Source organism: Pelobates fuscus, chromosome 1, assembly GCF_036172605.1.
Source record: "Pelobates fuscus isolate aPelFus1 chromosome 1, aPelFus1.pri, whole genome shotgun sequence".
Lineage (NCBI taxonomy): Eukaryota > Metazoa > Chordata > Amphibia > Anura > Pelobatidae > Pelobates > Pelobates fuscus.
In genome coordinates, this window is record NC_086317.1 from 410,973,510 (window position 1) to 410,995,115 (window position 21,606).

Here is a 21,606-nt window from a genome sequence, read left to right on the forward strand (position 1 = left end):
TTTTCCGTTCGCGAACAGCGAACGCGAACTTCCGCAAATCTTCCAGACCGGGCGAACCGCCATAGACTTCAATAGGCAGGCGAATTTTAAAACCCACAGGGACTCTTTCTGGCCACAATAGTGATGGAAAAGTTGTTTCAAGGGGACTAACACCTGGACTGTGGCATGCCGGAGGGGGATCCATGGCAAAACTTCCATGGAAAATTACATAGTTGATGCAGAGTCTGGTTTTAATCCATAAAGGGCATAAATCACCTAACATTCCTAAATTGTTTGGAATAACGTGCTTTAGAACATCAGGTGTGATGTTGTATCGATCAGGTAGTGTAAGGGTTACGCCAGCTTCACAGTGACAGACCAAACTCCCCGTTTAACGCACCACAAACAACCGCAAACAGTCCATTTGCACAACCGCAAACTCCCCATTTGCACAAGGTTGGATACCAAGTTAGCCATGTCCCGTTCCTTGTCCTCACTGATGTCATTGAAGGTATCTTCCTCCACCCAGCCACGTACAACACCAAGGGTCCCCGAAAGGTGACAACAAGCCCCCTGTATTTTTTTTTTTAAATGTACACTACTGTTACACCAGGCAGGCCCTGAAACGCACATGTGTGAAGGAAACTGACTGCTATTATTTCACAGTCAAATTTCTAGTTTTTTTTTAATGTACACTACTGTTACACCAGATATGAGTTGCACTGGTGTGACACTGTGCCCTGGCAGGCCCTGAAATGCACACGTGTGAAGGAAACTGACTGCTATTATATTACAGTCAAAAAAGTTTTTTGTTTTTTTTTAAATGCAAGCTATTGTGACACCAGATATGAGTGGTGGCACTGGGCAAGTGGGCACAGTATACGCTGTGAGCCTGACACACACGCTGGCAGGCAGGCAACTGCAATTAGATTACACAGGGAAAAAAAAAAAGCAGACTGATGTTCTAGCCCTAAAAAGGGCTTTTTGGGGTGCTGTCCTTACAGCAGAGATCAGATGAGTCCTTCAGGACTGTAGTGGACACTGAATACACTAGCCTAGCTATCGATTTCCCTATTAAATCAGCAGCAGCTACACTGTCCCTCCTCTCACTAAGAATGCAGCTTCCGGGGGGCGGGGCCTAGCTGTCATGGAGGAAAGATGCACTTCGTGTGAGCTGCCTCAATATCTCACTTTAAGCAGCTATCAACAAGCGAATTTCACCCCAGAAGGGGATGACCCAGCAATGTTGCTCCTACTTGACCGACCCGACATGCTTAATAGCGGTCAGCAACTCGACAGAGTCTTACTTATCTCCACGTGGCAAGTGTGGCCTGGCGCTCACCGGGTGGGAGAGGCGGCCGATCTCCCGATCCTGGGATGCCCAGGGGCAGCTACTTCCCGGCAGAAGCTCCATTACACCCCCCCCCCCTCGGACCGGTGGGGGTTATCCCGGTCCACCCCTGAGAGGCTGTCTGGAGCTAATGGACGCACAGAGCACAGCTGCCCAGGCTGACATACTCATCTGCGACTCTCCCAATATGGCGGCAGCCGCGTGTCCTCCTGGTACCAGCAAAGCATGGCAGGATATTGAGTCTAAGCTGGACAGACTATTTGATCAATTTTGGAAGCAAATAACAAGCAGGAAGCCCCAACAAGCTCCACCACAGCCCCAACCAGCTCCACCACAGCTAAGCAAAGCAGTCCCCATTAAAATTCACCAACGCAAAAGGCGTCGAAGACGGGACCGGAGGCACAAACAGAAATGCAGAGCCTGCCCCACGTCAAGCACTCGCCTCCACCTTAAGCCACCACAATCCCGCACCAGACGTGAAGCACCACCGGGACAGATCCGAACACCCGACAAAACAAGCTTCCACCACCTCAAGCTGCGAATGAATGCAGAGTGTGTGCTAGTGTGTAGTAAATGCAGAGTGTGTCAGTGTAATGAATGTAGTGTGTGTGTTAGTGCAGTGAATGCAGAGTGTTTGTAAATGTGTAGTGAATGCAGAGGGTGTGTTAGTGTGTAGCGGATGCAGTGTGTGTTAGTGTAGTGAATGCAGAGTGTTAATGTGTAGTGAATGCAGAGAGTGTTTGAGTAGTGGATGTAGTGTGTGTACAGTGATGTAGTGTGTGTTTGTGTAGTGGATGTAGTGTTTGTATGTACTAGATGAAATGTGTTTAGTGGATGCAGTGTTTGTAGTGGATGTAGTGTGTGTATTAGACACAGTGTCTGTGTATAGTGAATGCAGAATGTTTCAATTTGTGGTGGATGTAGTGTGTGTACTGTGAATACAGGATGTTTGTGTAGTGGATGCTGTGTGTACAGTTGATGCAGAGTGTATGTCAGTATAGTGAATCCAGAGTGTGTGCACAGTTTAGTGAATGCAGAGTGTGTGTTAGTGTGTAATAAATGCAGAGTGTGTGTTAGGGTGTAGTGAATGCAGAGTGTGTCAGTGTAATGAATGTAGTGTGTGTGTAAATTTGTAGTGAATGCAGAGTGTGTGTTAATGTGTAGTGAATGCAGAGAGTGTCTTAGTGTAGTGAATGCAGAGAGTGTGTTACTGTAGTGAATGCAGAGAGTGTGTTAGTGTGTAGTGGATGCAGAGTCTGTGTTAGTGTAGTGAATGCAGAGTGTTAATGTGTAGTGAATGCAGAGAGTATGTTAGTGTGTAGCGGATGCAGAGTGTGTGTTAGTGTAGTGAATGCAGAGAGTGTGTTAGTGTGTAGCGGATGCAGAGTCTGTGTTAGTGTAGTGAATGCAGAGTGTTAATGTGTAGTGAATGCAGAGATTATGTTAGTGTGTAGCGGATGCAGAGTGTGTGTTAGTGTAGTGAATGCAGAGTGTGTTAGTGTAGTGAATGCAGAGTGTGGTAATGTGTAGCGAATGCAGAGTGTGTGTCAGTATAGTGGATGCAGTGAGTGTGTTAGTGTGTAGTGTATGCAGAGTGCATGTTGTATTAGTGAATGCAGTGTGTGTATTGTATTAGTGTATGCACTGTGTGTGTTAGTGTATGCAGTGTGTGTTGTATTAGTGTATGCAGTGTGTGTTGTGTTAGTGTATGCAGTGTGTGTTGTGTTAGTGTATGCAGTGAGTGCTGTGTTAGTGTATGCAGTGTGTGTGTTGTGTCAGTGTATGCAGAGTGTGTGTTGTGTCAGTGTATGCAGTGTGTGTTAGTGTATGCAGTGTGTGTGTGTGTTGTGTTAGTGTATGCGGTGTGTGTTGTGTCAGTGTATGCAGAGTGGGTGTTGTGTTAGTGTATGCAGTGTGTGTGTTGTGTCAGTGTATGCAGAGTGTGTGTTGTTAGTGTATGCAGTGTGTGTTGTGTTAGTGTATGCAGTGTGTGTTGTGTTAGTGTATGCAGTGTGTGTTGTGTTAGTGTATGCAGTGTGTGTTGTGTTAGTGTATGCAGTGTGTGTTGTGTTAGTGTATGCAGAGTGTGTGTTGTGTTAGTGTATGCAGTGTGTGTGTTGTGTCAGTGTATGCAGAGTGTGTGTTGTGTCAGTGTATGCAGTGTGTGTTGTGTTAGTGTATGCAGTGTGTGTTGTGTCAGTGTATGCAGAGTGTGTGTTGTGTTAGTGTATGCAGTGTGTGTGTTGTGTCAGTGTATGCAGAGTGTGTGTTGTGTTAGTGTATGCAGTGTGTGTTGTGTTAGTGTATGCAGTGTGTGTTGTGTCAGGGTATGCAGAGTGTGTTGTGTCAGTGTATGCAGAGTGTGTGTTGTGTTAGTGTATGCAGTGTGTGTTGTGTCAGTGTATGCAGTGTGTGTTGTGTCAGTGTATGCAGTGTGTGTGTGTGTGTCAGTGTATGTAGTGTGTGTGTGTGTGTAAATGTCCAATGAGGAGGGGGAGGGGGGGCATTTTAACATTATTTAAAAAAAAAAAATTTAATTAATTAAATTGTTTCTCCCCCCTCCCTGCTTACCTGTGTCTAGGGAGGGGCGAGATTCCATCCCTGGTGGTCCGGTGGCATGGTGGGGCCCCACGGCTCCCTGTTACTGCAGAGGGGGCCCAGGCAGCACACAGCCTCTCCTCTTCTCTCCTCCAATAACTCTCGCGAGACCCGCGGAGCGTTGCCATGGCAACCGGGTCTCGCGAGAGTTATTAGCAGGGAGGAGAAGAGAAGAGGCTGTGTGCTGCCTGGGCCCCCTCTGCGGTAACAGGGAGCTGGGGGCCCGCGGCTGCACACATAGATAGCGATATTCGCTATCTATGTGTGCAGGGAGGGAAAGTGGGGCCCTGGACTGCCAGAGCAGTCCGGGCCCCCCAGGGCCGCCGGGCCCGTGACAACTGTCACGGTTGTCACCCCCTGATGGCGGCCCTGACAGTTGATAACGTGCAAGCTACACCCTAAACATGACAGCCATCTTTCACAACAATGTACTGCTATATACTCATACCCTCAGTGCAACTAGCCATGATATTCGCACGTTCAGCCTAGCATGCTCAAATATAACACAATTCTGTCTAAAAAAATAATAATTAAAAAAAAAGAATGCAGCTTCAGAATGAATCTAAAATGGATGCTGTCAAGGAGGTGGGAGGGTCTGTGAGGGAGGGTCTGCTGCTAATTGGCTGGAATGTGTCTGCTGACTGTGAGGTACAGGGTCAAAGTTTACTCAATGATGACGAATAGGGGGCGGGCCGAACATCGCATATGTTCGCCATCCATGGCGAACGCGAACAAGCTATGTTCGCCAGGAACTATTCGCCTGCGAACCGTTCGGGACATCACTAGTTAACACGTATTGGCCGAAAAGGCTGAGCTAGCCAGAAATCTGTTGTATGCCAATATGCGATTTAGTCCAGGATTAAGTCTCGGAATGAGGGGGTGTTGACAGGGCTGTTGTTGGCTGTTGGGTGTACTTTGAAGTGATCCTGAAAATTAGCACAAGATAATGCATCAGCAGCTTTATTAGTGCATCCAGGGATGTGTATGCAAGTGATCTGAAACTGTAGTGTAGCTGCCAACCATGTGAGCTGTCTAATGACTCTCGTGATAGTGAGGGATGAGAATCTGCCTTTAGAAGAGAAGCTGCTTTATTGTCAGAAAAACATTTTACCATTTTACCCTTCCACTGATAACCCCAGGCCTTCGAGGCGGCCACAATACGGTAGACTTCAAACAAAGCTGAAGTTGTGTGGAACGAGGGTAGACCAAGGGTCTCGACTGGCCATGAGTCTCTGAACCAGGAGTCACCAAAGATCGCTGCAAACCCTGTGTGGGCTGCAGCATCGGTCCAGACTACGGGGGAATGAACCGAGATGGGAGAAATTAACATTGCTTTCCCATTCCAATGGAACAAGAACCTAAGCCACATGTGTAAGTCTACTTTGGCTTGCATATCCAAAGATGTGGAACTATTGTCTTAATGAAGATGGGGAATAAGGCACAGCAATCGGGAAATAAATGCCTGGCCCTGTGGAATAATTCTCATAGCAAAGTTCAACGTACCTTGTAAAGATTGTAGTTCTACCCTAGTACACGTATTCTTGGCAAGAAAACATTCCACTGTTTCCCTGATATGCTGTACCTTCTCTATCGGTAACCTTGCTTGTAATTTTTCCGTGTCTAGTTGAATACACAGGAAGATAACTTTGGTGGAAGGACCTAAATTTTTTTCCCGTGAAAGTGGAACCTTGAGGGATGAAAAAAGAGCCATCATCTTTTGAATGCTAACAGGGGTAGCGTGGGGGTCCTCGATTGTGAGAAAGTCGTCTAAGTAATGTATGACTGAAGGGCAATCACAGATATTGAGAAGAAGCCAACACAGAGTGCCGGCAAACAAGTCAAACAACTTGGGACAACTCTTAGCACCAAATGTCAGACGAGTGGCAAAGTAATACCTGTCTCTCCACCTTATACCGTGCACATGCCACAGGGATGGATGTATGGGTAAAAGCGCGAAGGCATTGGAAATGTCTGTTTTTCCCAACCAAGCACCAACCCCTACCTTTAGTATGGCGTGGATAGCATCATCCACTGTGGCGTAGTGCAAGGAAAACTCTTCAGAGGGGATCAGTGAATTAAGGCTAAGATTAGGCAATGAATGTGGGGCCAATGATCGATAATTAGACGTTTTTTATTGTTAGATTTCCCTGTGACTATACCTATGGGGTTGGTACGCCAGCACAAGAAAGGTGGATGTGAGAAATGGCCTATAATGAATCCATTGTCCAACTCTTTCTTGAGTAATAGGTCAGTGTTGAGGAGGTCAAGTAGAGCAGACTATAGGTTCTGACACTCGTGAATACCAGTAGGGAGTGTTAATGAGGATGGGTGTTGGCCTCACGGACATTGATATAGCTAACTATGGACGTAGTGGAAAAGGGCAGCCAGTTGACTTTACCCTATCAGAGAATGGGATGGGTGTAAGATAGGTACCAGGTGATTGGCACATACCTAAATTGTGGTAGTAAGCAGTTTCCTTATCGGAAGGACAAGTCTACACTTCAGCCAGTCTACACTTCTAATCACCATCTCACTTGTTGATGGGTAACTAATCAACCACGTTTGTTTCCGCAGTACGTCACGATGTGGTGACGTGACATGCGGCTTCTCGTCGCTTCCGGGTCGAAATCTGTCTGAGGGTGGTGGGAGTTCGCATGGTTTTTACACCCATTTCATTGGTAAGTGCTTTATTGTCACAATAATGTACACTCAGTGATCTTGAAAAAGACCCTTAGGAGTTTGAAAACATCGATTGCATTACAGATGTAAACATTTATTTTTTCTATTAAACCACAATTTTGCACAAGATCTGTGAGTGCACACATTTTTCACAAATATATGCTACAAAATCTCAAAATATATTGATGTCCAGATTAAATTAATTTTGTTCATCGCAAGCCAGAGTGACCATTTGGCTGATACTTTTTATATGCTCCTTCTCTCCTGTGTTCCAGCCAGGAATAAGAGTCCTTGTTCTATTTTAGCTGCTGTGTGTTACAATACCCATCACACTTAGTGCTCAGCCTAGCCAAGAAATGTGTGTGTCTAAGGCTGCCAAAACCTGGTTTCAGCAAATGGCTAGATTTTATTTACTTAACAACGGATGCTGTTTTACAATTAGTCTGTGTAATAATTGAAATGTTGCGTCTTTATTAATAAGAGATGCGAGCCCACTGAAACATCACAGATCCTAAATTCTATATACGGTATATATGTTAAAAGTCAGGCATTTGTGCTTCATAATTCTTAATAATCAATGATTATAATAATGAAATTCATGAAAAATCAATGTAAAAATTACCGTAGATCCTGGTATCTTCTAATTCATAAGGAATCTGATAAAGTGCTGAGTACAAACTAAACACAGGTGTCTTTGTTACTGTATAACATATTGAAATATTTCTCAACTGATATAAAGACCATTATAACAGCAGTACCTGGCCCAGTTCTCAAAGCATACTATCTGTTCAGGTTTAGGTATCTACCAATTCTGTTCCAATGAAGAGTAAACTTGTGCCACTGGTGTGCGTGGAGAACTGGATTTTAATAACAGGCATAGAACATAAATAGGTACAGACAGTATTTACATGGGAATTGGTGTAAACTAGAAATACATTTTTAATTTCAAGCAATTTCTAGCAGAACGTGCTTTAGAGCCCAAAAACCAAGGGATCAAAAAGCAATATATTTAATGTCATTGAGATCAATAGATGTTATTAATATAACTAAACCAATTACAGTAGGATAACACTAAGATTTAACAGGAATTATTGAATCACAGATCTTTTTAATTGTTGTAAACTTTCTAATTAGTTTTATCTAAAAGCTGTTTTTCACCAAAGGTGATATCTTACAAATTTTACTAGTATGTGTCCTGTCAGAGCGCCAGAATTATCATCAGACCCCTGTTCATTCTGTCCTGCAATACACAGCACTAGGACTTTCTAAGCAACAACTAATTAATTTCCATAAATAAGTGAGATTGTATCACCCAATATAGCCCTTTCCTTTTAACCCTGACAGTGAAAGTTCTGCAGGAACTGGAATGTTTAAATGCCTCCAGTGGCTGTCGCTTTAACAGCCAGTAGAGGGCCTTACTCAGAAATAGATTCTAATCAGATGGCCTCATAGAGATCATCTGATTGGCACAGTGCAGCATTTTGCCGTGCATGTGCACTAGCCTTCCAATGCTTTCCTATGCGGAAGCTTTGGATTGGCTGAGATCATCAAGCTTGGATACTATAGTGTTCAGAATGCACATTTGTATACCTAACTCTACATTGTTCCTTTAAAATGTGTCTCTAGGTGCCCATTTGCAGCTCTCCTCTTTTGCTTGTTCGGGCTATGTGAAATTACCCTTTCAGCCTTTCACTCTCTGCCCAAGACATGTAAATATGCATACATTGCTAATCTTTGTTAGCGATGGGCAACCAGTGATAGGCAGAGAGCCTCAGTGGACACTCTTAGTCAATCACTTCTGCCCCTTCGCTGTTTACGCTAATGATATTGCATGAGGAGAGCTGCAGACCGGCACTTGGGGACACATCTTAAGTGTTAAATCTTTTAAGGACAATTTAACGTTTAAATGTCCTTATCAATGGTGCTTGAAGTATCCCTTTTATTTGAAAATGTATATTCACCTTGTCTCTAGCTTACAGGCACAATCTGTGGACTGAATATTAATCTTATCCAAATTAAAGCGATTCTATAGTCCCAGAAAAACAAAGCCATTTCCTGTCACTATAGGTTCCTACAGAGTCCCCCTCCCTCACCCTCCTCCTGCGGTGCTGAAGGTGTTAACATTCCTTCAGTCACTTTCCTGAATCCAATGCCAATGTCCCACAGCCACTAGAGGTAGAGTTAACTCTGAGAGGTACTTATTGCAGTTTCTTAGAAACTGCAATAATTACCACTGTAGGGTTAAGAGACATGGGACATTGCACTTAGACCACTTCAATGAGCTGAAATGGTCTGAGTAAATACAGTGTCCCTTTAGTAGCATTACTTTTATTGACCCTGACTTGTATAAATGCTACATTGTAGGATTTGGTAACTTCCAACTCATATAGACTGTAAGTTCTCCTATAAACTGTAAGCTCGTTTGAGCAGGGTCCTCTTTAACCTATTGTTTTCTTGTAATTGTCCTAAATATAGTTAAATCCCCCCTCTCATAATATTGTAAAACGCTACGGAATCTGTTGGCGTTATATAAATGGCGATAATAATAATAAATAATACAAATTAGAATAAAATATTTATCCGAAAAATAAACAGATTTCTGTTTTGCATATTTTAATGCAATTTTTTTTAAATTCAAACGATAAGCAAGGAAAAAAAGCAGGTGCAGTTATTACATGAGAATTACATAAACTAGAAGTTAAATCTTTATATCAAGCAATTACCACAAGAATTTCCTTTAAGGTTCACAGACTAAGAGATCACAGATCAATGCTTTTCAGACACTTGAGATCAATAGCAGTTATTGAGAAATCTATACAATTGCCAGCAGGATTACACTGAGATTTAATAGGACTGTTCGAATGACTGACCTCTGGAAATGACAGTTCCTTATTCCCTGGCCGTAGTAAATGTTGTTGAGGCATTTGCTGAACATGAGTAGTGCAGCAGAGTATAAAACACACTTACTTCTGCAGTACTTTATACCAGCATGACATCATCACCCCATGATACTCTGGGTACACCTGCACACACTCAGACCTCAAGCCCTTGCACGTTAACTCATGTTTTCCAAAGTTCCGCACACATTCTGGGCAGCCTCCTGGCACCACAGAGTTTAATTTACATGGTATGCCCTGGTTGTGCCAAGGCAGCCAATAATACCATGTATATTCTAAAATCAAATCTGTTTGCAAAATATAATATTACCAAGTGTCAGCTCTTGGTTATGCCAAAATTCCAATATAACAATTCCTTCAACTATTAAATTATTTTTATCCAACAAGTGTTACCACATTTCTCCCACACGATGAAATCCAGCCCACCAATGTTAACATATTATTATTTTTAATATTATATGTTCTGTCAAAATTCGACATTTTTTTGACCAAACAGCTTTGGTATTCTTTCAACCAAGTTCTATTCTACATCTCACCTCATTTCCTGCTGGTTTTCCATTATTATTTAATATATTGTTATTAAATAATATATAAGCAATTTGCATTGTTCTATGTTTCCAGATAAAATATTGGTGATGGATTCCAGAGTCTGCTGTAATAACAGATCGTGTCTTTAACCAATCTCAGTGTTAAATGATTCAAAAAAGTTCCTGTCACGGTAAGCTTGACCCAATCATGAAGTGTATGAAAACCAGAAAATACCACTGGATAGAAGGTATTACCGGTCCTTAGAGATGGCCGGGCTTCTCGGAAAGTCAGAGTAATAGTATAACTAGCTGAGGTCAAGGGATTTGAGAAAACAGATCAACGAGAAAACTAAGCCTGGTCAAGGTTAACAGAGGTCAGAATGATCAAAAGGAAAGCTGGTCAAAATCACAGGAAAGAGTACTATAAACACATTAGGGCAAGGAACATTGGTTTGGTATTTGTTTAAGTGATTTGGCATAGCCATGCCCCCCAAATATAAGGGGGTGTCAAAAGTGATGTTGATGCGCTGCACTTACATCATTACCTTGGCGTGCAGCGAGCACCTCATCATAAGGAGAGGTAGAAGGGCAGCGTTCTAAACTGCCGGAAGAGGAGGTAGAGAGATACGCGGAACTAAATTGGTGCACCACGTGATTGGCTGGAGGTAAAGACACCAACCTCCAGACAAGGGGTTAGAGGTCTTACTACTCGAACTGGCTCCGAATAACCAGTTTACATTTATTCAGTGGGCTAATGCCTCTGCTTATATCAGTTCTTATCACAATCACAATCATTTAGGCTGGGACAATTCAGCTTCTTTTGAAGTAGAAATGGCATTTGAAATAGTTGATTAGGGCTATAGACTATTTTTGAGATATAAGTGGGAGACCTTTTTGTATGATCTGGTACTGTATGTCTGGTGCGGTAAAGTGACTCTAGGTAGTGTAGTAATCCATTGTCTTCTTATATTTGCACTTTCCATTCAAGTTCAAGATAACTCCATTTATTTTTATGTTATATGGGTCTGCGTTTTGGAAAAGATTAACATAAATTGAATATAAAATTCCTAATAATTATTATGTCTTTGGTCTCTTACAATGTATTGATCTTAGGAAGCATTTTCTTGATGGAAATCGGAGTTCAAACACCTGATTTTAATTAGTTTAAATTCCTTGAGGACAGGCTCTCTTGTTCTCTTTTACACAAATCTAAGATGGGGGTGGGGGGTCTCAAAACAATTCGCATTTGCAGATAAGAGCTTTCCATGATGGTACAATTTAATTTGTTCCTATTTGTACTAGTTGAGTGTCCATGGAAACACAGAGAGATTTCAAAGTTCCCCGGTTACCTATCCATGCCCTTCTGCTAATGTTCCTTTTTCTGACAAACCCTCATGCTTTATGTAAGAGTAGAGATTTTTAGAATTCATAATATGCTGTTTTTAGAAAATTATAAAAATGCTTTCCCCAGCTTTAAAAATAAAATGATTTGTGCCCTTGCCTTCGCATTAATGGAAAGGAATGGTATCTCTAAAGTCTGTGACTTCAAATCTAACCCTGTGGTTATCATCTTCAGAATTATTCCATTTAAACAATGCTATTAAAATAAATAGAATCCCGAATTTGCCAGTGCTAGGTTGAAATCACTTTATTATATTATTTAACAGATATTTTATACCCAAACATGCTATATATATACACTCGCAAAGGGAACAAAAGGTATTTTTCTAGATGTTCATAATCACTTTTACCCTTGTTCATAAGAACAAATTAGAAGCACACCTACCTCTTTTTACCACATCAGTTGAAAGGTGTGGAAAGTGTTCTTTTACACACAGAGTTGGTAATAACCATCACACCCTTAACTCCAGAGAATAGTTTCATTAATGCCATACGATGGTATGCTAAGGAGAACAAGCCACTAGACTGATTCTAAGATTTAAAATCATTCCACATTGCTCATATACATCAGCAAAGTAGTCTGTTCCTGTAAATCTCAAAACAGCAGTTTCTATATCTGCATGCCTAAATCATTTTCTTATCGTATAGGGTATTATTATGTCTGCTTGAAAGAGCCAACAGTCGTTCTATTTTGCAAGCAGCCCCCTGTGTGTGTTTCAGTATATTCTCTTCTTTTCTTTCCTGTTTTATCTTTGTATTTATCTCTTGGGGTTTTCTATAGATCGTAATATTGACACTGACCTCTTGTTTGAATCTCATTATGTCATGTTATAACTCACATAACTTTATTCCATTACGCCATTGTCATTTCTTTTTATTGCCTACTCCAACATTATATCTTGTTCATACCCTCACTGTCAGTGTATCTGTTTTTCTAACACAGACAAAAGGAATCCAAGAAAACAACAACAACAAAATAATGAATTGAAAATTTGGCAGGTTATACGGAATTATAATATCAATTAGTAATATTATTAATAGCTTCTTGGTCCAGAGAGAAAACTAATTGCCATATTATAATCGAGAAGGAACTGGAAAGATGAGATTGTTTTCCTTAATTTTGATCAGTTGCAGTAATAAGCACTAGCTGTACTAATCTATACACATGTTTAGAACATTTTAAATATTTATAAGAGTGGGTCTACGGTTCTATTATTTCTCTAAAGGCTTAAGATACAAATAACCACGACTTGAGCATTACTCAGGGAACACAATGGTATGGTGAACACAAAATGCAAGTAGCATCACTTTATGTGACCTAAAAACATACTTTCATAACTCTTCCCATACCCATTCCTAAGTCATTCTTTACTATATTCACACAACTCTTTACCACTTCCATCTGGGCTCATAAACAAGACAATGTTTCTAATGGTGTCTTAATCAGACATAAGCTCTGTGGAGGTTTGGACTTCCCACGCATGGGGCAATCCTATAAAGCTACCATGTTGACTAGAATTTATGACTGGACTACCTCACCATTGGTTAAACAGTGGGTACACCTACAAAGCATTATGTTTCAAGTTCCACACTGTCCCTTGGCAGAAAGTGACTCACGTATTTTAACTTCCTCGCCACTCTACACACCCCACCATATTGCCTACACTCCGTGTTCGGATCCATATGAGAGACTTACAAGACATATCTCCACACCCATCCCCTCTCTATCCCTTAACACACAACCCGCTCTTCTAACCTGTACTACAGGCCAGATCTTTCCAACGCCTCCAACCATCTCATGATTCCAGATACCTTAAACTAGGTTCACGTCTTAAAGGTGCAGTGATAAGACCCCTTTCCAGCTTAATCCAAGAAGACACCCCTACTTCACTGAAATTATATAAATATATATATATATATATATATATATATATATATAAAAGAAGAAAGCAGACATGTCTTTTTTGACAGGCTCTCTCACCCTCTCAACTCTCGAACACAATGTGAAACCCATAATGTTAAAAAAAAACATCTTTCTACATTTTATGGATCATAAAAACAGCTTGCCTCCCTTTACAACATCATGGGCTGCAGACTTAAACATTCAACTTTCAACATCACAATGGAGAACAATTTTTACACAGATACACACTTCCTCAATCTGTAATAACATACAAGAAAGTGGATACAAGAGAATATTCAGATGGCACTGCTCACCAGCCAAATTGCATAACCTATTTCCAAATACACCTTACTTGTGCTGGAAATACACCCGACCAGGGGCTTCACTAGCTCACTCCTGCTGGCTATGTCCACTCAAGGATACTGTACGAGAGTAGCAACTATGATCAAGACTATAAACGGTATCCGATTACCCCACCTACCTGAAACACTGGTATTCCTATTCTATCCTTGTCTACTTCAACACATTTTTCTCACTCATCTACTAATGGCTGCAAATTTAATTTTCCTGACTAAGTGGAAATATCCTAACATTCCATCCATTAGGGAATGGACCCAAAGACTGCATTCGATCAGAATTATGGAAGAAATCCAGTCCTCCCTTTTGCTCAATTTGGGAACCATGGGTAAAATGTATGCAAAACTGGTAACATACCCTCTACAGATGACAACTACACCACTCCTGTGTCTGCTGGCCATAGACCCCTCATGTTTATTTTTCTATATTTTAATTTCTGTCTTTGTTTTTGTCTATGTATGTCACATGTGGACAATCCGCATAGTACATGGTACATTTGTTAATCAGCATTGTCAATCTATGCTATACCCACCCCCTCATTGTCCTCCAGTTTCCCTCGAACGGTCAGTGGAATGGGACTCAGCATGAGTTTAACCAGACTCTCTGTTTACTGATGAAACTCTGTTTTTAGATGTAATTCTACAACAGCTCTTATGAACTATATTACACTGTATTGTTTTGATTTGACTCGTTTGTTATCCATACACCTTGCTATCGGTCTCATCCCTAAGTTGTATGTCCCATGTGATTAGTGCACATCTCCGCCTAGTATTTCATCACAAGGCAGATGATGAACAAATGCCTCACTCTTACTATAATGATCCCTCCCTAGGCTAACGAGTCAGCACACACAGGGAAATGTGTGACAGAACTTTAGTGCCCTACCAGTAACCTCCATGCCACCTGAGCTTAACTGCTCCGATATGGTGCCGAGCTACGTACTACTGTAATTAACAACAGGATTAACTTTAGAACTATATATTAACTTTAGAACATAAAACAATCAGGGATATGAGTGACTTCCCGCAAGGCAGGTTATGGAATATCACCTGAAAAGCAAAGACACTGAAGATTTACCTTGATTTCAAAGTCCCCTGCACTCACAGGGATTCACACATTTTGCTCATTCGCAAAGTGCTGGTATCTGCCATCACCGCAGACCTGGTAGACCTCTGAAAGAGGCTTCCCTATGTCAAAAAGGGATAGTCTCCAATCCTTTTACAATTTCTATTGTGTTTTTATACCCTTCTTTTTCTGGAGTGTAAGCTCGTTTGAGCAGAGTCCTCCTCAACCTATTGTTCCTGTCAAAATAGTTTGTCTTATTGGTTGTTAAAGTCCATTTAATAAAATTGTAAAGTGCTGCAGAATAAGTTGGTGCTATATAAATGGCAATAATAACAATAATTATATATTCAAAGACAGAAATCTTAATGCTCCTTATTTAGAATTTTTAAAATATGGTATGCACTCTCCTTATGAATAGGTTTTCTTTCTCATATTAAGACATATAAGATTTCTAAGGGGAGATTAAACATCTAGCTGAATGATCTGCTTTGATTATACTGCTAACAGCTGCAAACACAGCATTAGATTTATCAGATGAATGATGAGCTTGTAAAACCAATGTGTGCAATGTTGTCATACATTGTTCTTTGCTTCAAGCAATAAACTGCAGTTGTCCTGGGCAAAGAACTGCTATCCCCCTCAGGCCGTGATCACGTGAATATTTTCCATCAAGTTGCAAACGATAAGCCTTCATGTTAATCTACTTCTTCTATTAGGTCCTTGGAATACCTTTTATCAGCCTCTGTTTTTAATAAACAGAGTGTGTTGGTGGCACATTGCTCTAGACAATTTTTAAGCACCCTGGCAGTGAAGATTAAGGGCATCTCTGCCTCTTCTAAATCTCCTAAGCATGGCTGCAAGGTCTGACACATTAACTCCTAACTTGTACACCATCCTACAGTAACAGCGCTGTCCACTCTCATTAGACGCTCTGGCCCTCTAGAGGTATTTGCATTTAAATTGCTTTTGCCTGTAAATCTGGGTACACTTCTCGAATATAAATCTGGTAAGAGGAGGGATGACAGAGAGAGAAAATAGTTGATGGAGAGAGCAAGAACAGAGGGAGAGATTAAAAGTAGACATAACAGTGAATGAGAGGTATGAGAATTCCATGCATTAAAAAACACTAATTGACACACATGCAATACGGATAGGCAAACAGAACAGGGAAATAGTAGACGAAAAGTAGCATATAAAGAAGGGGATGACACAAACAAACACCATAGACTTGGTTTAACTTTTGTAAACAGCTAATCATAAAATAGGCTAAATCAACCAATAGGCTATAGAGATACTACTACAAGTAAGAGACAGATTAGATGTAATAATCTGGGAACCTCTTTCATCTGTCATTAATTTGTACTTTGAAACCTTTTCCTACCAGATGCCATTCTCTTTTTCCAAAATTGAACTCAAATTACATTTTTGATCCCTAGGATGTAATGTTGACATGGTAACATAAACGTTAATCTTGATATGAAATGAAATGGTGTCAAAATATTTACTAGCGCAGTTTATTGATAAATTTGGGTCTAAAACATTTGACGGAATTGTCTCACTATGAGAACACGCCATACTTCTTTCGACTATGCTTACATTTTTTTTTTTTATTCTTACTATATCTATGCCTGCAAAAATGTAATGCGTGACAATATTCTCCATGCCCTCCTACACACCAGCTATGGGATTCTGTACTATGCGTTGGATAATCCTCTTTCTAAGCTCCTATACAAATCCAATGTTTTTGGTCCCACCAGTTTGAGAAGTACCTGTGTGAACGTGTAGCTAATATAAGAGTTAGGGTGTCTTCTCTTGAGCCTACTGAAGGAAAGCAGTGCAGGAAGGTAGGCACAGAATATCTCTACATACAGTGAGTCATGACCCTCAATGTGCTTCAATGCACAACAGAATTGTAATGTAATTGTTGGATCCCTTCCGTAACAGGTAATTACAAGACAGTTTGTGAGACTACTAGAGGTTCTCATTTTCCTAATTAACTGTAAAATCTTTTATTTATTTCATTAATATCTAAGTATTAAGCCGATGTTTGATTTGAATCTGTTCTTCTTAAGGCTAAACGTTCAGCCTGCTACTTTAATTGTACTACTATGTCAAAATCTATACAAATAAACATTGTAATAAAAGAGTATTAAGGAAAGCAAAAAAAAATAAAAAATACACCATTAAATAAATCTCTATCAAAAAAATGTCTTCTGCGTACACTAGATGTATTGTGAGCAATTGCTATTGTTTCTTTTATTCCCGTCGGGCTACTGTAGAGCCCAATGCATGAGAACCTATAATAAACAGACATAACGACATCCATCATAATAAGAATGACTTGGTGACACTTCTTTTCCAGGAGCAAAATCATCAAATGAAATGGGGCAATTCAGGGTATATAATTGACCTGCGTATTAAGGCCATCCTGCGCAGCTGGTGAACTGTGAAAATAATAGTAAGGTTTCTGTTCTAGCTCGGTCCAAATGTATATACAATATTTGTGCTAATCCATCTGGTTTATCTATCACACTAATCTATGTGTGCCCAATCTCGGTCGCTTTCCCCAGTGAACCCAATACAAGTGGTTACAGGCTTGGAATGGGGGTATACTAAACAAAGTTAATTATTTTGCACTTTCCTACCCCCAAAGTAAAGTAGAAAATATAAAACATCCCCCTGTTGGACAGTACAGATTTAAACTTTGCATCACCAAGAGAACAGACCTCTTGTTCAAAACCAAAACATGTTATTTTTAGAATCATTTTCTGTTATTATTGAAGGTTATAGAAAATATTGGCAAGATTACTATATCTTTTTTTTACAAATGTCTCCCTACAAAAACTGGTCACTGTACCTTAAATGTCAACATAATTCACTAAATTACTAGAAGGATCCTTGTTTTCAACATATTTCTTACAGCGATCCTGCATTGTTTTCCCTTTGGAGAATGTGCACTTGAGAGGTTTGAAGCAAGTCATGTAATCCTTTCTTTAGGGGATGAAAGATTGTAAACAAACTCCTGGTGGGTTTTATTGCACGGACAGCTACACTGAGCATTCTTGCTCAGTATCTCGGATCAGCTTAAGGGTACTTCCTGGAAATAAGGTAAGATTGAGAAGTGGGGTACTTACAAGCTGCAGTAGAAGTAAGATAGACTCTCGGTTTCTGGCTTTTAGTTTGTCTGTGTCTTCTCCGAGATGTAGAAGACTAACGGATGCCATCTGAGAAAAAAAAAAAAATCATGATGGGAAATAAAATGTACAGAATGGTAGCTTACTTATCTGCAACTTCATTCTCTTTCTTTCAAGGTTGTCACAGATGAAACCCATACTTGAAAAAGAGCAACCAATAGCAGGCTGACATTATATAGAGATACTGATGTTAAACCAGTACTAGATCCTGTGTCCTTCTTCAGTTCCCTAATAAACACAAATCTCTGTCCCACCATCTCTATTTATGTTCCTGGTGTCTGTGGACAAGGGAGATAGCACAGCTAAGCGGACAATGGCACATGTATGAATGTGGGTATGGATGCTTCTAATTGGTAGTGTATGTGTGTGTGGGAGTGTCTATGGCATGTATGAATTGTAATAAAATATCTTGCCTCAGTGCCAATTGATATTATGGCCAGCAACAGCTTCTCTACCTCCACTTTTTTCCCGTGTCCTGATTTGTTCCATGTCAGGGCAGGTGTGTGTGGGGGAGGGGGTTGTCCTTGTCAGTCAGGTTGGGAGTCAGTTACTGTGAGTGAGATGACGTGGATGAGGTTCAGGTCTTAACCTCCCCTGACAATGTATGGTGAACTTACAAGTTACCAATTTGAACATGCCCACTGACCTAGAAGTCTTAGGCATTATAAGTCAAAGGGAATTTGGTGGGGGAGGGGGAAGGGGGAAGGAAGAACCCTTTGATGCATTTTGCGCATAGGTATATAGCAAGTTTGATTGGCAAGGATGTGATTGGTTATTACTACATACATACCAGTGGGAACTGTCTCTAGGTAGCATCATTAGACACACTTGCACTGTGCAGTGGCCACTAGGAACATGCAGAGAGAGCTTTAGTAGTGCCCTCTCCATGGTCCTGTAGGTTGTGGGCCACTTTGGATGCTGTGTGTCACCCAGGTACTTTGCAGGCTAACGTGCATCTTCAATGGACACCACGTCCACTTCCTGTGAGGGCCCCATTATGGGTGTCACCAGTGAAGTAAGTTGCGTTGCTGGCGATGCCCCTTTGAAGGTATGGCCACTCGTCCTGATTTCATACATCCCAATGTTGGGAGATATGCTAAAAGGATTAGTTTTAAAACTGAGAGATGCATTTTCATATCATTTATACTATATATTACCCATACAATTGCTTACACTGTATTTTATCATGTAAAGATATTAACTACCCAGTATATGACCATACCTTTCCTTTAGTCAATTCTATGGTATTTAAAGGAAGCAAATGTAAAGCAAATTAGACATGAAAATTTTTTATGTGAATAACCCTAAACTCAAAGATCTATGTTACATCAGACTTAAAACAATTAAAAAAACAAACAGATAGACGGTTTCCATAGTAATTCCCATAATGTGATTCTATTTTAAAGTCAGCTTTGCAACATAAGCATGGATTGTTTTGAAGAAAGGTCCAAACCCAGTTATGGACTGTATCATTTCAACTTTTTAAGTCTCATCAGCATAGTTTTAGTTCTGGTCCAAAAGCTGAAGTCTTTCTGGCAGCAAAGTCTAAATCAGGGCTTAATTGCTTAAGTGGACCACAGAAATGCAGAATGAATTCTGAAATATGCCTGTCCTTGCTTATTTACATATTCAGGAATTGCATTCTAGCAGAATTGTAGAAACATGATTTTTTGGAAATACTTTGCCCAAGACAGACTATTACCGAGCTCTGGTATAGATAAATCTTTAAAATGAGCACTCTTGGTTCTTTCTCCAAAGATGATTCAATTTACTCATCAAAATTACATGTGCAAGACAGGTCAACGTTCCAGTCCACCAACTAGAACTTTCATCATTGGAGAAATACTCATAAGTGTTTTATATAAGATTTTTATGTGTGAGGCTGAAGATTGCACCAGGTCATCTATACATAATAATAACAAGTACTTATCCCATGAAATATATAGCATCTCCAGTCTTGTGTTTTTTTCATATTGTCTCTAGAAATCTTTAATTACATTATGTATCCATAATACACATATAAAACAAATATATATATATATATATATATATATATATATATATATATATATATATATATATATATATATATATATATATATATATATAAATGTATTTTTTTTTTTTGTGGATCTCTTGTGAAAATGTAATTCTCCTAGTCTCCTATCATGGTACTGCCAATTTAATCAACCTTTCTAGCAGGAGATTAGAAACAGATAAAATTGAAAGAGATAAAATTGAATTTCAGCTGTGAGCATATTATGTTCATCCACAATTACTGAGACAATACTTTTCATGAACTATAATCGGTATATTTGGCTTCATATATTAACTGGGATTTATGAAGCTTCAACTATCTTCCTGTGATTCAGATCTAGATGGACATTAGCATCTCTGGCTGAACTGTAATAAGTTAATAGCTCAAGGTAGCAGTAAAACTAATTTTGCCCAAGTCATTGAGCTTGCTCCCGTCTAACGAGCTACTTGTATTTGTTACTATGTTTGAGGGAGACATAACGGTCTCTTCACAAAGGCTGATATAACGTAATGCATGCTATCACTTGGGAAAGAAAGGATGGAGTCTAGCAAGGTTATTCTCTAAACTTGCAGTTATCAAAAACTGACCAGATAATTAAATAAATATTTTAGACTAGAGAAGCTAAAATTAAAAAAATATATATATCTTCAACTTCCATTTTTTTTTTTTTTTTATTCATGGCTGGCAATGAAGCTAGCATGTTTTTATTGGCGAGGGCTGTGCTGCTTGGAGTTAGAATTTACAGAGAACAATAACTACAGTGTCATGAAAAGCCAGGAGCTGGCAGTTGGTGAACTTTGAATCATGAAAACACCAACAGCACTGGAAAGAAATATTTAATTAACATCTTAAGCAAAAAAAAGAAATATATAAAATTATAATGTATCACACTAATTAATCATTTATTCATTGCATAGGGAGATGCTAAGGCTTAAAGTTGAACCTACCATGACAGATTCAATATAAAAACCAGAAACTGAAGCCAGAATGGGCATTAATCAGCAAGGTTATTAACTGAGGATTTAAAAAAAAAAAAAATGCCTGGTCTGATTGACTATATTTTATGCTGCTATATGAAAAAGGTAGCACTAGCATTTGATGCAAATGATTTAAATTCACACATTCTTCCTGCATTTATCAGTGGTATAAGTAGATGGTTAAAGTGGCATTCCGTGGGGAATGTTGGTCTTTTCAATAATAACTGTGCATCATTTGAATGCCATGATGTACCAACACATTGTTTCTGACCATGTACATCTTTTTGTAATCGCAAGTGACATTTTAAATTGACTATAATAAAGCAGGCAAGTGTGCTGTGTCACAAAGCAAGATAGATAGCAGGGGAGGGCTTGTAGGGGGACAGGGAGCCAATAGCCCACCAATATAGAGCATTAATCAGTGTGTCCATCTACTTCGAACTGCAAGAAGTATTTTCTCTATTAGATAACCATATGATAAGCAAATAAACTCTTGTTCAGGGATGCCGAGAAGGTAGACCCCCAGATGTTTTAAAAGTACAGCTTCCATGACGCTTTGTCATTGTAAAGGCATGCAAAGCATCGTGGGATTTGTAGTTCTACAACATATGGGGATCTACCTTTTGGGCAACACTGATCT

At 39.9% G+C, this 21,606-nt stretch overlaps 1 protein-coding gene across 1 annotated transcript in view; it reads right to left on the reverse strand.

Moving 5' to 3' along the window:
• Window positions 1–21,606, reverse strand: part of NCKAP1L (NCK associated protein 1 like) — a 168,798-nt gene that overhangs the window by 17,233 nt on the left and 129,959 nt on the right. Inside the window, exon 30 of the mRNA XM_063428368.1 lies at window positions 17,892–17,981. Within this exon, the coding sequence (XP_063284438.1) occupies window positions 17,892–17,981 (90 nt within the window). The remainder of the gene's footprint in view (window positions 1–17,891; window positions 17,982–21,606) is intronic.